This window comes from Poecilia reticulata, chromosome 11 (assembly GCF_904066995.2).
Source record: "Poecilia reticulata chromosome 11, P_reticulata-male-v2, whole genome shotgun sequence".
In the NCBI taxonomy this organism is placed as follows: domain Eukaryota; kingdom Metazoa; phylum Chordata; class Actinopteri; order Cyprinodontiformes; family Poeciliidae; genus Poecilia; species Poecilia reticulata.
Genome location: NC_088840.1, coordinates 26,798,312 through 26,813,591, shown reverse-complemented (window position 1 = coordinate 26,813,591; position 15,280 = coordinate 26,798,312). Strand labels below are relative to the sequence as shown.

At 43.6% G+C, this 15,280-nt stretch overlaps 2 protein-coding genes and 2 long non-coding RNA genes across 4 annotated transcripts in view; all 4 read right to left on the bottom strand.

The window, feature by feature from the left end:
- Positions 1-4,850, bottom strand: part of LOC145553862 (uncharacterized) — a 68,008-nt gene extending 63,158 nt beyond the window's left edge. The window contains exon 1 of the long non-coding RNA XR_014089904.1: positions 4,592-4,850. This is a non-coding gene — a long non-coding RNA (uncharacterized LOC145553862). The remainder of the gene's footprint in view (positions 1-4,591) is intronic.
- On the bottom strand, positions 2,018-3,457 carry LOC145553816 (uncharacterized). The gene is made up of 2 exons (XM_081612819.1): positions 3,070-3,457; positions 2,018-2,925 (listed from the first exon to the last, which is right to left on the bottom strand). The coding sequence occupies exon 2, from the start codon at positions 2,546-2,548 to the stop codon at positions 2,126-2,128; it is 423 nt and encodes a 140-aa protein (XP_081468945.1). The 5' UTR covers positions 2,549-2,925; positions 3,070-3,457; the 3' UTR covers positions 2,018-2,125.
- Positions 4,851-6,007: 1,157 nt separating the features above from the next.
- Positions 6,008-7,641, bottom strand: LOC145553869 (uncharacterized). Its single transcript, XM_081612930.1, has 4 exons — positions 7,037-7,641; positions 6,641-6,877; positions 6,462-6,566; positions 6,008-6,358 (listed from the first exon to the last, which is right to left on the bottom strand). Exons 2-4 carry the CDS (start codon positions 6,647-6,649, stop codon positions 6,056-6,058), a joined length of 417 nt encoding a protein of 138 aa, XP_081469056.1. The 5' UTR covers positions 6,650-6,877; positions 7,037-7,641; the 3' UTR covers positions 6,008-6,055.
- A 4,346-nt stretch (positions 7,642-11,987) lies between these two features.
- On the bottom strand, positions 11,988-14,314 carry LOC145553812 (uncharacterized). Its single transcript, XR_014089861.1, has 3 exons — positions 14,010-14,314; positions 12,567-13,510; positions 11,988-12,422 (listed from the first exon to the last, which is right to left on the bottom strand). It is a non-coding gene; the product is annotated as an uncharacterized LOC145553812 (long non-coding RNA).
- Between the last annotated feature and the right edge of the window lie 966 nt (positions 14,315-15,280).

Below are 15,280 nucleotides of genomic sequence, written 5' to 3'. Positions count from 1 at the left end.
GAATTAAACCGCTTAACCAAAAAGATTTAGTTCTATATATAAAAGTAAACTGACAATAAGATGTTATAAACGAGCGATAATCATGGCAACATTCCTGACAGACAGTTTTCCTCATTCAAACGGAGTTTCTGACTCCGTCTGCTGCTGCATTTACTCTGAGCCGTTCAGAGGGGGGGGGGGAGGAAGCGCTCTGCTGAATACGTTGTTGTGCGCCTTCAAAATAAAAGCATGCGAGTGGAAGAATTTAAAATTCTTCGCAACTGAGGTGAAATTATTGGGGGGGACGAATGTGTCTCTGTCTCTCTCCAATATTTCGGGGGACATGTCCCCCCCCCCCCCAGTGGCGTAGCCAGAGGCGGGGCCAGGGGGGCCAGTGCCCCCCTGTCATCTGATTGGCCCCCCCATTTATTATTTCTCTGCTAGGACGTTTTTGAAATCAGGTAACATTTCACGAAATGACGTGATTAGAAGACGGCAGAACTCTGATCGTTTCCTGATCCCGCATCACTTCCCTCTGCGGGAGAAAAACCAGCAGAAGCGGATCAGCTGAGCTAGGAGCTCCAAAGTCTCTGGTCCGTTAAATCGTCCAGATCAGAGATGATCCTCTGACTGATGTTGTTCTTAGTCTGATTAATAATGAGCTCCACGATGTTCTCTGTGCGTAAAGATGAAACTGTCTGCGCACCAAGTGGTCAGCTGATCACAGTCTGGACAGAAACCAGCGAACTGCTCTCTGTTCTCATCAAGATGAGGTCAGGAGGGAATCTGGCATATTAACTAGGTTAAGTTTTTACTGGTTTTGTTTTTAAAACACCATTAACGTAAGCAGTGTAACTATATATTGTATATTTGGCGTTTGTCATCTCATGTGTGATTAATTGGAGCATTTACGCGCATTTATTGCCCAGCGCTCTGCGCTTGTTTCTGCCCAACGGATCTGCACTTTAATTTCTTTCCTCTCTCAACAGTCAGCTGTTATTCCTCTACTTGAACTACAATAAGTAGATCACATTCTCTTTAGGTTTTCTCTGTGTGCTCCAAACTCATTAAATGTAAACTCATCAGAAGACCGAACCACCATCAGGCTAATAATTCTGGTCCGACCCGAAATATTGTTACCTGTCCAAACAGAGCTTCCTAACCAAGGTGTCCATAACTCTTCAACATGCTGTCAGCTCCCGGTCAGAAAGACGCATTTAGTTCAGTGTCCATGAGATGATATTCAGAAAGGATCTTTTATTTGATTGATTTTAGTTTCCTCTGCGATCAACTCTGCGTATCATGTCTCCATGTGCGCCAGTCAAAGGTGTTAATTATAACATGTCAAATGAAAGAGGGGCTTAAAAACTAACCAAATATTCAGTTATTTTTTTAAATTATATATATGTGCACACACACATTTAAAATTTGCCCCCCCAGAGGTAGTCCTGGCCCCCCCAACTTTAAAAGTCTAGCTCCGCCACTGCCGGCAGGGAGTCCCCGGTTTGAGGTCCACATGCTGAAGAGTAGAGAACCCTTCATGTACAAAAAAAAAGTCTTGGAAAGGAAGGAAGGCACTTAGTTTACTTTGAGACTCTTTGGCAGACAGCTGTACACGAGCACCGACGCCTGCTGGGACATTGCCGCGATTTCCACAGCACGAAACGACGCCGATGTGTCCCCACCACAGACCTGCTGGAGAGGAATGCCACTTACCCAACACGACACAATGCTACAGGTTTGTTGCCATTTTAAATGATAAGAGTTTTGATTTTGACACATTTTTTATTTATAAATAAAGTGCAAAAAAAGGACATGGTAAGTACATGTATTAACAAAAACACAAAAGACTCAAAATAATAAAAGTGCAAAAAAGGAAATGCAAGTACTTGTATGAAAAATAAAACGCACAAAGACTCGATGGACTATAATAACGTGCAAAATATTAAAGAAAATAACGTGCAAAACGTAAAAAAAAAAAAAAAAAAAAAAAAAGACTTCAAACCTAATAAGTGGAATAGAAAAGGGCAGAGGAAATTCACATGATAACAAAAACAAAAACAAATGGTTACAAAAGCCACTCGTACAAAGTTCAAGGAAGTTCTACTTCCTTAAAGTAGAACTTCAAGTTGCTCGTCCGCCTCCTCTACTGTCTACCGTCGTCATCGACGCTGGACAAAAAAAGTTCTAACGGACTGCAGTCATCGGACAGGAGGAGGGGACATGAGTTTTGCGGCAGGTCCCTCCTGGACGGCGGGCTCTGAAGCAGAGGCAGGTCCCTCCTGGACGGCGGGCTCTGAAGCAGAGGCAGGTCCCTCCTGGACGGCGGGCTCTGGAGCAGAGGCAGGTCCCTCCTGGACGGCGGGCTCTGGGGCAGCGGCAGGTCCCTCCTGGACGGCGGGCTCTGAAGCAGAGGCAGGTCCCTCCTGGACGGCGGGCTCTGAAGCAGAGGCAGGTCCCTCCTGGACGGCGGGCTCTGAAGCAGAGGCAGGTCCCTCCTGGACGGCGGGCTCTGAAGCAGAGGCAGGTCCCTCCTGGACGGCGGGCTCTGAAGCAGAGGCAGGTCCATCCTGGACCGATGGCTCTGTGGGTACCTCCCAGGGCTCCAAGCTCTCAGTCACCCTGGTGGTAGTTTCTGAACCACTTCTGGTATTGACTCGTTCCCTTCTGGTAGTCTGGCTGCCATTCTTCGCTGGGAGACGGCCGCCAACAGGGAGAGGCGGGTCCTGCGGGGACCATTCCCCAGCAGGACCCTCGGCTCCCTAATGGCTACCGTCTCCCAGCGCTCACGCCCGCTGGGATACCGCCTCCATCAGGGAGCGGCGGGTCCTGCCGGGACCATTCCCCAGCAGGACCCACCGCTCCCGGATGTCAGCCACTCAACCAGCGGGGAATGGCAGCCAGACTACCGGAAGGGAAGGAGTCAATACCAGAAGCAGGTCAGTCCTGCAGGAAAGGAGAACACAGGTAGGTCATTGAATGTGGTCATCGATTTTTACATACCTGCTCCAAGAGCCTGATCCACCGCTTGAAGTTGTGGTTCAAGTCCTTCAGCTGCATAGTGGGCCAACTTGAATCCACAAGTCTCACCTGGGAGTGGGCTTTGAGGGGAGGTGGATGTCAAGTCGGGATGCGGCATAGCCGCACCCCTCTACGGGACAAGGCTGTTCCCTGATGTTAACGCGCCCTGTCCCGTAGTCGACTAGGATTCTCCTCTCCAAGTTCTCAACACCATGAGCCGTTTTCAGATGCCGAGCCAGTTTGACGGTTAGCCGATGGCAGATGGGGCATCTATAGGGAGACATTCTTGAAAAAGAATTTGATCAATCAATGACAAATTAAATCAATTTTTAATTGACAGAATTGTTTAATGTAGCCATTCTTGTACAGCAGCTGGATCAGGTTCTATTATCCCCTGTGCAGATATACTTCAAATATTTCACAGAAGTCTGAAAGAATTAGCATTTAGAAGGGACCAAAATTTGAGACCAAAATTAGCAATGCGTTGGAGGACCCTCGTTAACCTCACCTCATGTTCTTCAATCGAACTTGAAAATATGATATCATCTAAGAAGGCACCAACCTCCAACAATTTTTAATTGTCATCAACAAACATACTGTAAGTATTTGTTAAGCATAACAGTTATGTGTCACATCCAGGGTAGCTTGCTACCAAGTGAGCAGCTGGCGGGCTACCCTGGATGTGCTAACCAGCCCACTTGGTAGCAAGGTATCGTGGAGCAAACAGGTGTTTCCACAGTTACAAATTCGAAAGTTTTCTGCTTTCAAAGTTACATTAACTCACCCATTGAATGGTAAAGTTGCACATTAAACCCGCTTCTATTCCAAACATCACATTTTACATTAAATAAAAACTTACCCTTTTTGTGAGAATGTTTGTGGTGCCGCGACTGTCTGTTCTGCTGTCTGTGTCTGAGGAACTCCTGCTCCTCTCCCACCTCTTTTCAATTAACAGCTAATTTAATTGGACACAGGTGCGTGTGACGCAGGAAGTGGGAAGGACTTCACCTTCTCTCGGAGACTTCACAAGACTGATAAAGAAATACAGTAGGAAGTGATCATTATCCTATAATTATAAGGGTAGGAATAATTGGAAATGAGTATAAAAAGAGTGGGGAGAGATTAAACTTTAATAAGGCAGATTGGAGTAAGTTTAGATATTTGAGTGAAATGTATTTAGAAAAGGTAGATTTTAATATGCATATAAATAAAGTAAATGCAAGTATCTCAAAAATAATAATGGAAGTGTAACCAAAGAACAGAATTTACTCGGGTTCAGACAGCAGTTTACTATCAACCAGTTTATTTATTACAAATTACTGGACTGAAACACATCCAACTTTGTTTCAACACTTTGTCATAGTTTTCCTGGAAAACCCACAAAGAGAAAAGAAAAACAAAACATTTAGGTCATAAGGAATCCTTTCAGGGTCCTTGGTAAAAAATAAAATTAAATTAAAAGAAGCTCGCCAGCAAAAAAAAAAAAAAAAACTTCATATAGAGCTCTATATTTGTGTGCGTGTCTGATGGGTACGAAACGATGACAGAGGTTGTTCTGGCTGGGATGGCGACCCAGAATGACGATGGCAGCCGACGTCCACAGACACAGAAACCCCGCAGCCTCTCTCTCTTCCTCCGCAGGCACAGGAGCACCTTCCCAGTGTTCCCTTCCCCAATATCGGCCACAATAATGCACTAGCAGGAAAACATATCAGGCATAAAAAAGTCAAGGCTATGCAGAAGGGCAGCTCCGCAGCAGCTCTGAAACTCTAAAGCCCGGGAGTTTCCCTAGTAACTGCAGTCGGAACGCTGCCGTAAAGTGATGTCGTACCTTGCTCTTAAAGGGACACTACCCATAAAGTAAAACAATACAGAAAAGCAAATAACACAGAACAAACAATAAAATACAGCTGGGTTACAGAAGCAGCAGAAAATTCTATTAAAAAGTCAGGGAGTAATAATGGTAAGAAAAAGGTGCCATGGTGGACAAGTGAGTGTAAGGAAGCAATTAAATTAAGAAATAAAGCATTGAATGTATTAAGACGGTGAATTAAACATTTTTAGTTAGTCCAAAAACATTGTAGCATTTGGATGCAACACATTTCCATTGAAGTCTCCCATTTCTTTCTTAAACCAAGAAATGTGTGGTTTGCTGAAGGACTTGAAACCTTTTACACTATGGTTTGTTGAATTACTTGGTGTACACAATGACATCAATCAACCCAAAACAAAATAAATATCACTCTGTGAACTAAATAAAAACTATATGAAACAGTTTGTGAAGTTATTTAAAGTAAAGAAAACATTTATTTTTTTTATTTGTTCCAGCCACTGCTGGAACAAATTCAGCTCACTGGGAGGTGAAAGTGAGACTTTCATTAGAGGGACAGTAAATTTGCCCCCTATATTGGCTGTGTCCTGTTTCAGCTATTCTAAACTGCCCGCATTTTTTGCATGTGTTGTGCAAAACTTTGCGTGTCAGTTTTTGAGGTTCTCTACCAGGTTGAGCAGGGGCCACAGCAGAGTCCAGAGCAGGGGCCACAGCAGAGTCCAGAGCAGGGGCCACAGCAGAGTCCAGAGCAGGGGCCACAGCATAAGCATGTGGAGGAGGGGTGGAGAGGCTCCACAAACTCTGTTGCTGTTGGGTAGTGAGGATAACGGATCCCTGTGGTGCCACTGGAGTAATTGCCACTAGCTGAGGCCTTTTGGGTGGGGCAGGGAGAAGCTGCCGCTGTCCTGATGGATTTGTCCCATCAGTGAATTGTAGCTTTTTTTTATTTTGACTGCCCCACAGTGTTGGATGGTAGCCTGTACGAATGCAGTGGCCCTGAATGTGGTACGCCGTAATGCGGACGTATATTTGCAGGCAGAAGTGGGTCAGCAGCAACAGAAAACCGGCTGGGAAGGTTTAACCCTTGAAGTACCACAGCGGTTTCTTGCCTTTTGACCCTTCTGTTATGCCACTGAACCAGGGTGGTGTAGCTCACATCCACTAGCTGCAAGTTGTCTGCCCCATCACGGCTCCATTTGCCAGAACGNGCTGCCTGATCTTCCTTTACTCTTGAAGGATTAAATCCCACCTGGAGACTGTGCCTGCCCCTCTTTTCTTTGGACTACGACGGATATTGCACAGCCGGACAAAGATGGTCTTCACCAGGCGGCAGCAGTCTGGCCATTGGGCAGATGGAGTGGTTAAAGCATGCCTCTTCACACTCTCAACCCCAGGAGTAAATTCCTGCCTCTTCTTGGGGGACCAAAACCTCCCAATGTTCAATTTCTCTTGATGCCTTGCAGCAAATACCACCCTCTGTTCATCAAACTCCAGCAGGTTCTGCCACAGAGCAACAATGCAGCTCACCTAAACAGGAAAATAAAACAATTATACATGAGGACACAGCAATATGCAAGTGAGGTGAAAGGTGTGTGCATGTCTGCAGCAAGCAACAACTCATGTGACTCACCTCCTGGTTGGTCAGCACCAGTGAGGTTTTGCTCCTTAGCTCCACCAGATACTCAGCCAAGCTGTCAACTTTGCCCAGGCCTGGTACACCGACCTCATCTAAACCCTGAGAAAACAACAAAAAATGTTGAAGTTATTTTTTATTTTTCTTCAATTCTACAGCTTACTAAGAATGCCCACCTCTGACATAGGCACAGCAATGCCAGGCTGGGTGGAGGATTCGAGCTGTGATGTAGCAGAGAAAAGGGTCTCATCGTCTAGCTCCGATACTAGAAAGTCCCAAGCTTCCTCGTCCACAAAGCCTTCATCTTCCTCCGCTACATTTGCCTCCACACCTTCCAGCAGAACATCTGTCTGTTCTGAGTTTCAGTGGCTTTCCTGTTTGACTTAGAAGGTAGTCAACGCCCAGTAGCTCACCTATGGAAAATCAAACACATTGATAGTAAAACAGTCCAAAACATGTTACATATTAGTGATTTTTTTAATACTATAGTTCATCTAAAACTGTTTTTCCTTCACATATTTCATTTTGTAATACCTGTGTACTTTGAAGGAGGCTTAAATTGTGGGACTTACCCTCGTCCCAGCACCTTCAAGCTGTTCTGATTTATGGACCGAGTCATGTCTCCAGCATATGTCAGAAGAGACGATGGTTTATTGGTCACAGCTGCAGAACCCCGGTCCTGATTCCATCTATTCCAGCCTGGAGGCAGCTGGCTGGGTCCAAACAAACATGCAGTCAGTTTCTAGAGTTTCTGACTCAGAACCTTTCATTCAGTGTAATGGACCTTACCAAGCTTAAGGTCCATTGAACACAAAGGTCTCGAGGAGAAGCTCGAGGGTCCCGGGCCGGTCACCTCCTGATCCAGGGCTTCCCGGTCCCAGGTCGTCACCAAAGGAACATGAGGGTTCGATGCCCGTAGCACTGCCAACCGCCTGAGGGTCACCTCCCTGTCCCCTTATGTTTACTCGCCCTGTCCCGTAGTTGACTAGAATCCGCCTCTCCTCCAAGTTCCCAAGTTTATTTATTACAAATTACTGGACTGAAACACATCCAACTTTGTTTCAACACTTTGTCATAGTTTTCCTGGAAAACCACAAAGAGAAAAGAAAAACAAAACATTTAGGTCACAAGGAATCCTTTCAGGGTCCTTGGTAAAAAATAAAATAAAATTAAAAGAAGCTGGACAGCAAAAAAAAAGAGCTCTATATTTGTGTGCAGAGACTGGCACGTCTCTGCTCAGCAGCAGCTCTGAAACTCTAAAGCCCGGGAGTTTCCCTAGTAACTGCAGTCGGAACGCTGCCGTAAAGTGATGTCATACCTTGCTCTTAAAGGGACACTACCCATAAAGTAAAAACAATACAGAAAAGCAAATAACACAGAACAAACAAATAAAATACAGCTTGCTTCCCCCCCGGACATTCCCTCTAACCGGCCGGACCCCTCCTCATCGCTGGTGCCCCTGTTAAGGCGGACATTCGGAAGCACCCCAGAATTATTCCGTATGTCCAGCAGAGAGGGTCTCGATTAGGTCGAAGGAAGGAAGGACGCCAGCTGGCTGCTTATTGTCAATCACAACGTGGCTCATGTAGCTTTGCGGCTCACTTACAGGCTCATTTATTGGTCAGGAACAGCTAAGAGCGTCATCCCATTCGGCGGCAGCAATTTATTCCACGTGTCTCCTGCAGCTTGGTGGCTTTTTAGCCTCCATCCATTTCGCCACTGCGAAATGGAGCCTTCTCCATCCATCCATCCATCCATCCATCCATCCATGTGTAACGCTCTATTTAAATGTGCAGGTCTGACTGCAAGATTTAGTGTTGACCACTTTGTAGAATCAGAAGAAGGTACGGCATGGAGTCATGATTGGGTGGATAATTGATGCAGCTGATGCAAAGAGGTTTGTTTATATTGCCATTTATTGCAGTGGAAATAATGATAATGACAATAATAAGGAGTGTCTTCAGTCCATATTATCAGCTACCCTCCTCTTCCTCCTCAGACGCTGCACAGACGTTTTTAGAAACTCTTCTCGGATGTAATGGTAAAAGCGTCTCCTTTCAGCGCTGAAAGTGAATAAAATAAGTAAAGTCTGAATGATTTTCTTGGCTGATTTTATGCTCCGTGTGTCAATACAAATTATGATTCATCGATCGGGATTTCCATTCCCGACAGTTGGGAGCAGAGGATGGTTTTGTGTTGACACATGAGCAGAAATTGGACTGGCCGTTCAGGCGCAGACTTTCCAGAACAGTACTATGGTGTAGGGCCCACATGAAAGGTAAGGACATATACACCATTGTACTGTTTCTCAGGTCCTATTAAGGAAATTTAACTGGTTGTCTTAAAGTGTGGCAATATCACAAGGATGGTTTTGTGTAAAATTGTACAATATTGAATTCATTATTTTACATATGCATTTGAATAACCAATAGATGAAAAGTGTATGAAGCTGGAAATATTAAACATTTTGACAAAATTTAATAATTTCTTAGTTTGATTTTTGAAAGGAGTTGGTTCCACAACCGGTTAATTCTGAAACATCTGAGGGTGAATCATCTTAATGCATTTCTATTTTATCTTTGGAGCTCAGGGTCTGAGGCAGTGGACGTTATCTGAGCCGCTCCAGTGACCCTGAGCCTGGCTGAAACAAAAGAAACAAACAAAAAAAGAGGCAACTCTTCATCTACATCACCAGCTACAGAAAAGACAGTTAATTTATAATTATGTGAGCAAAAGGTGGCATACACTTTGATTTTCTTAATTTACTTTGTGTTTTACTCTAGCAGTGCTGCTTCCTGTGGTCTGACGGGGACCACGGGGGCCGGGTTTTGCGGGTTCAGGGCCGTGCGAGGAGGTGAGGAGAAAGGCCTCTGCTGTTCTTAGCTGTGCTGACTTGGACATTTGCACTTTCTACACCTATGAATTGTACCATTTTCTCCTGGACTGCTGTTTGAGGGCAAAGACCTATTGGTCGATTCCTACAGCTTCTACAGAGGTCAGTGAGGTTGGATTTTTCCTGTTGTCACATGAGGACGGATTGCAGCTTACAGGATCTCGCATTGGATGTTTGACTGTGATCTCTGAGGACACACCTGGCTACAGGACGAGACCCAGGCGTGATTTGTGAGGGTCTCCTATGGCAGAAAAGACCATCGGATTCTGCCCGACGTGATACGGAGGTTTGAAAACAATGACATGCTGTATCTCTCCGTCTCTCCCTCGCTCTCTCAAGGAGGGCCACACACTTTGTCCAGATTTTTCTGCACAGCAGGACTGAATGCTGCCCTGAACAGCTTCTGATGGGGCAAATGGAGCATCACATGTAAAGTCATCCTGAGACTCAGAGGCGGTCCTGCTTGCCTGTTGCCCTGGTTGGTCCTGGTTCTACGCCTCTGGTCATGTGACCTGGGCTCCGGGGCCCCTGGGGTTCCACTCAGTCTACAGGTTGGAGACAAAATGGCTGCCAACAAAACTTGGTAGTTTTTAAAGGTTTTTCTTGAATTTTTGATGCCACTTTTTCTCACCTTTGTTTAATTTACAGCACATTCATGGTCTCCTGTCTTTGCACTCTGACCTCTGCTGTTTGACCCCCAGGATAAGTTTAACGGTACAAGTGAAGGCTCGATGCAGCAGGGTGTTAGAACCCTCTGCAGGTTACAGAAATATTTTGTTTGCCTGAATGATTATAACTGATTGTCCAACATCTGGCTAATGTGTTTTTCTCCTCCAGCATGACAACGATTGAAAAAGGATAAAAGTACGGTAAAAATTGTTAATTTCCTGATTTACAAAAGCACAACCAGCCACACTTCAAATACAAAAAAGGATCGTCTAAAATCTACTTGGCTCAAATTACAGTGGCTACAAATATGAGGACTAGTATCTCAAGTTTTGATTTAAGTTTATTTGAATCCATTTCAAATCTTAGGAAAAATACTCTTCAGAAAATTACTGAACCAAATGATGGGTTTACTGCACATATTGTCAACCAAATATTCAATTCTTTCACTGAGGTGTAAACACCCTGTTCAAATTAAATCCAACTGTTATAGTTAGCAATGAAAGAAATGTGGGCTAAATGATTAGAGTGGGTTTCTTAGGAGTTTCTGTACCGAAACACTTAAACAGTGTTTCAATACAGAAACGGGGAGATGCATGGAATTAATCTAATCTACAAATTGTGAGTTAATCTGATCTATTGAGAAAGTTTTCAGTTTTGGGCTTCAGCAAAATATAAAAGAGGTTAAATCAAAATTCACAAATGTTTTAACTATTCGAATGAGTTTCCAAAGTAATACTGAATATTCTGAATTGTATACATTAAAATTAACAATGATGTCATGTGTCAAATAGATTTCTACAAAATAGAGTTGTTTAAAACAGGGAATAAATTGTTTGCTTCTCTCTGGCTATAATTCAAAATAATCTGTTTAACCAAGTCATGCAGAAAGGTCTAACCTGAAAATTATATAATTTAATAAATCTAGTTGTATCAAATTTCTCCCCAAAACTGCCAAAAACATTGATAATGAAAATAATACATTAAGAAATTGTATTTAAGCCTCAGTGCTACATGAAGCTCATTTTGAACCAATGCAAGTTAAAAACTATATACACTGCTCAAAAAAAATAAAGGGAACACTTTAACATTTAAGTGAACACTGAAGTTCACTTAAACAATCTTGCACCGACCCCATCAGCAAAGTGGTCCAGTAGCCCGACTCCCCGGTTCGAGGTCCACATGCTGAAGAGTAGAGAACCCTTCATGTACAAAAAAAATGTCTTGGAAAGGAAGGAAGGCACTTAGTTTACTTTGAGACTTTTTTGGCAGACAGCCGTACGCGAGCACTGACGCCTGCTGGGACATTGCCGCGATTTCCACAGCACGAAACGACGCGGATGTGTCCCCACCACAGACCTGCTGGGAGAGGAATGCCACTTACCCAACACGACACAATGCTACCGGATTGTTGCCATTTTAAATGATAAGAGTTTTGATTTTGACACATTTTTTTATTTATAAATAAAGTGCAAAAAGGAAATGCAAGTACTTGTATGAAAAAATAAAACGCACAAAGACTCGATGGACTATAATATCGTGCAAAATATTAAAGAAAATAAGGTGCAAAACGTAAAAAAGAAATAAAGACTTCAAACCTAATAAGTGGAATAGAAAAAAAAGTGCAGGGGAAATTCACATGATAAAAAAAACAAAAAAACAAAAAACAAATGGTTACAAAAGCCACTCGTACAAAGTTCAAGGAAGTTCTACTTCCCTAAAGTAGAACTTCAAGGTGCTCGTCCGCCTCCTCTACCGTCGTCATCGACGCTGGACAAAAAAGTTCTAACGGACTGCAGTCATCGGACAGGAGGAGGGGACATGAGTTTTGCGGCAGGTCCTCCTGGACGGCGGGCTCTGGAGCAGAGGAAGGTCCCTCCTGGACGGCGGGCTCTGAAGCAGAGGCAGGTCCCTCCTGGACGGCGGGCTCTGGAGCAGAGGCAGGTCCCTCCTGGACGGCGGGCTCTGGAGCAGAGGCAGGTCCCTCCTGGACGGCGGGCTCTGGAGCAGAGGCAGGTCCCTCCTGGACCCATGGCTCTGTGGGTACCTCCCATGGCTCCAAGCTCTCAGTCACCCTGGTGGTAGTTTCTGAACCACTTCTGGTATTGACTCGTTCCCTTCTGGTAGTCTGGCTGCCATTCTTCGCTGGGAGACGGCCGCCAACAGGGAGAGGCGGGTCCTGCGGGGACCATTCCCCAGCAGTACCCTCCGCTCCCTAATGGCTACCGTCTCCCAGCGCTCACGCCCGCTGGGATACCGCCTCCATCAGGGAGCGGCGGGTCCTGCCGGGACCATTCCCCAGCAGGACCCACCGCTCCCGGATGTCAGCCACTCAACCAGCGGGGAATGGCAGCCAGACTACCGGAAGGGAAGGAGTCAATACCAGAAGCAGGTCAGTCCTGCAGGAAAGGAGAACACAGGTAGGTCATTGAATGTGGTCATCGATTTTTACATACCTGCTCCAAGAGCCTGATCCACCGCTTGAAGTTGTGGTTCAAGTCCTTCAGCTGCATAGTGGGCCAACTTGCATCCACAAGTCTCACCTGGGAGTGGGCTTTGAGGGGAGGTGGATGTCAAGTCGGGATGCGGCATAGCCGCACCCCTCTACGGGACAAGGCTGTTCCCTGATGTTAACGCGCCCTGTCCCGTAGTTGACGAGGATTCTCCTCTCCAAGTTCTCAACACCATGAGCCGTTTTCAGATGCCGAGCCAGTTTGACGGTTAGCCGATGGCAGATGGGGCATCTATAGGGAGACATTCTTGAAAAAGAATTTGATGACAAATGAAATCAATTTTTAATTGACAGAATTGTTTAATGTAGCCATTCTTGTACAGCAGCTGGATCAGGTTCTATTATCCCCTGTGCAGATATACTTCACAGAAGTCTCAAAGAATTTGCATTTAGAAGGGGACAGTTTGAGACCAAAATTAGCAATGCGTTGGAGGACCCTCATTAACCTCACCTCATGTTCTTCAATCGAGCTTGAAAGAATCATCTAAGAAGGCAACAACCTCCAACAATTTTTAATTGTTATCAACAAACATACGGTAAGTATTTGTTAAGCATAACAGTTATGTGTCACATCCAGGGTAGCTTGCTACCAAGTGAGCAGCTGGCGGGCTACCCTGGATGTGCTAACCAGCCCACTTGGTAGCAAGGTATCGTGGAGCAAACAGGTGTTTTCACACAGTTACGAATTCGAAAGTTTTCTGCTTTCAAAGTTACATTAACTCACCCATTGAATGGTAAAGTTGCACATTAAACCCGCTTCTATTCCAAACATCACATTTTACATTAAATAAAAACTTACCCTTTTTGTGAGACTGTTTGTGGTGCCGCGACTGTCTGTTCTGCTGTCTGTCTGTGTCTGAGGAACTCCTGCTCCTCTCCCACCTCTTTTCAATTAACAGCTAATTTAATTGGACACAGGTGCGTGTGACGCAGGAAGTGGGAAGGACTTCACCTTCTCTCGGAGACTTCACAAGACTGATAAAGAAATACAGTAGGAAGTGATCATTATCCTATAATTATAAGGGTAGGAATAATTGGAAATGAGTATAAAAAGAGTGGGGAGAGATTAAACTTTAATAAGGCAGATTGGAGTAAGTTTAGATATTTGAGTGAAATGTATTTAGAAAAGGTAGATTTTAATATGCATATAAATAAAGTAAATGCAAGTATCTCAAAAATAATAATGGAAGTGTAACCAAAGAACAGAATTTACTCGGGTTCAGACAGCAGTTTACTATCAACCAGTTTATTTATTACAAATTACTGGACTGAAACACATCCAACTTTGTTTCAACACTTTGTCATAGTTTTCCTGGAAAACCCACAAAGAGAAAGAAAACAAAACATTTAGGTCATAAGGAATCCTTTCAGGGTCCTTGGTAAAAATTTAATGAAATTAAAATAAGCTCGCCAGCAAAAAAAAAAAAAAAACTTCATATAGAGCTCTATATTTGTGTGCGTGTCTGATGGGTACGAAACGATGAAAGAGGTTGTCCTGGCTGGGATGGCGACCCAGAATGACGATGGCAGCCGACGTCCACAGACACAGAAACCCCGCAGCCTCTCTCTCTTCCTCCGCAGGCACAGGAGCACCTTCCCAGTGTTCCCTTCCCCAATATCGGCCACAATAATGCACTAGCAGGAAAACATATCAGGCATAAAAATGTCAAGGCTATGCAGAAGGGCAGCTCCGCAGCAGCTCTGAAACTCTAAAGCCCGGGAGTTTCCCTAGTAACTGCAGTCGGAACGCTGCCGTAAAGTGATGTCGTACCTTGCTCTTAAAGGACACTACCCATAAAGTAAAAACAATACAGAAAAGCAAATAACACAGAACAAACAAATAAAATACAGCTGGGTTACAGAAGCAGCAGAAATTCTATTAAAAGTCAGGGAGTAATAATGGTAAGAAAAAGGTGCCATGGTGGACAAGTGAGTGTAAGGAAGCAATTAAATTAAGAAATAAAGCATTGAATGTATTAAAACATAACCCAGTTTATATGAACTTAATTGATTATAAAAGGAAGAAAGCAGTAGTAAGGAGGATTATAAAGAAAGCTAAGAGAGACTGTTGGGGAAATTTTTGTAGTACAATAGGGAGAGATACAAAATTGAGAAGATATGGAAAGTAATTAAAAAATGAATGGTATTAAAAAAGAGTTTGATTATCCTGTATTAAAGTAGAGAAGGTTGATATAATTAGAGATCAGGATAAAGCTGAGGTATTGGCAAAATTATTTAGTAAGATACATAGCACAAATAACATTAGCAAAGAGGGAAGAAAAGGAAGAGAAAATACTGTTCTTAAGTATAAAAATTTAATACAGAGTGACGAAGAAATAAATCATTTTTTGAATGTTGATTTTACCATAGTGGAATTAAATTGTGTGCTTAAAAAGACCAAAAATACAGCGCCAGGTAAAGATAAAATTTGGTATAGAATGATAAGTCAACTAAGTGATAAGTCAAAAGCTATATTACAATTATTCAATAAAATATGGGAGGAGGGAAATTACCAGAGTTATTGAAGGAATCTATTATTGTACCAACAGCTAAACCAGGAAAAGATCATTCAAAACCAGAAAGATATAGGCCAATAGAATTAACTTCAAACTTATGTAAATAATGGAAAATTATTAATAATAGATTAGTTTATTATTTAAATACAAATGGATATATTTCTAATTATCAAAGTGGTTTTCGTAAAGGGAGTAGCACTAATGACTCAAAATTATGTCTTGAGCATGA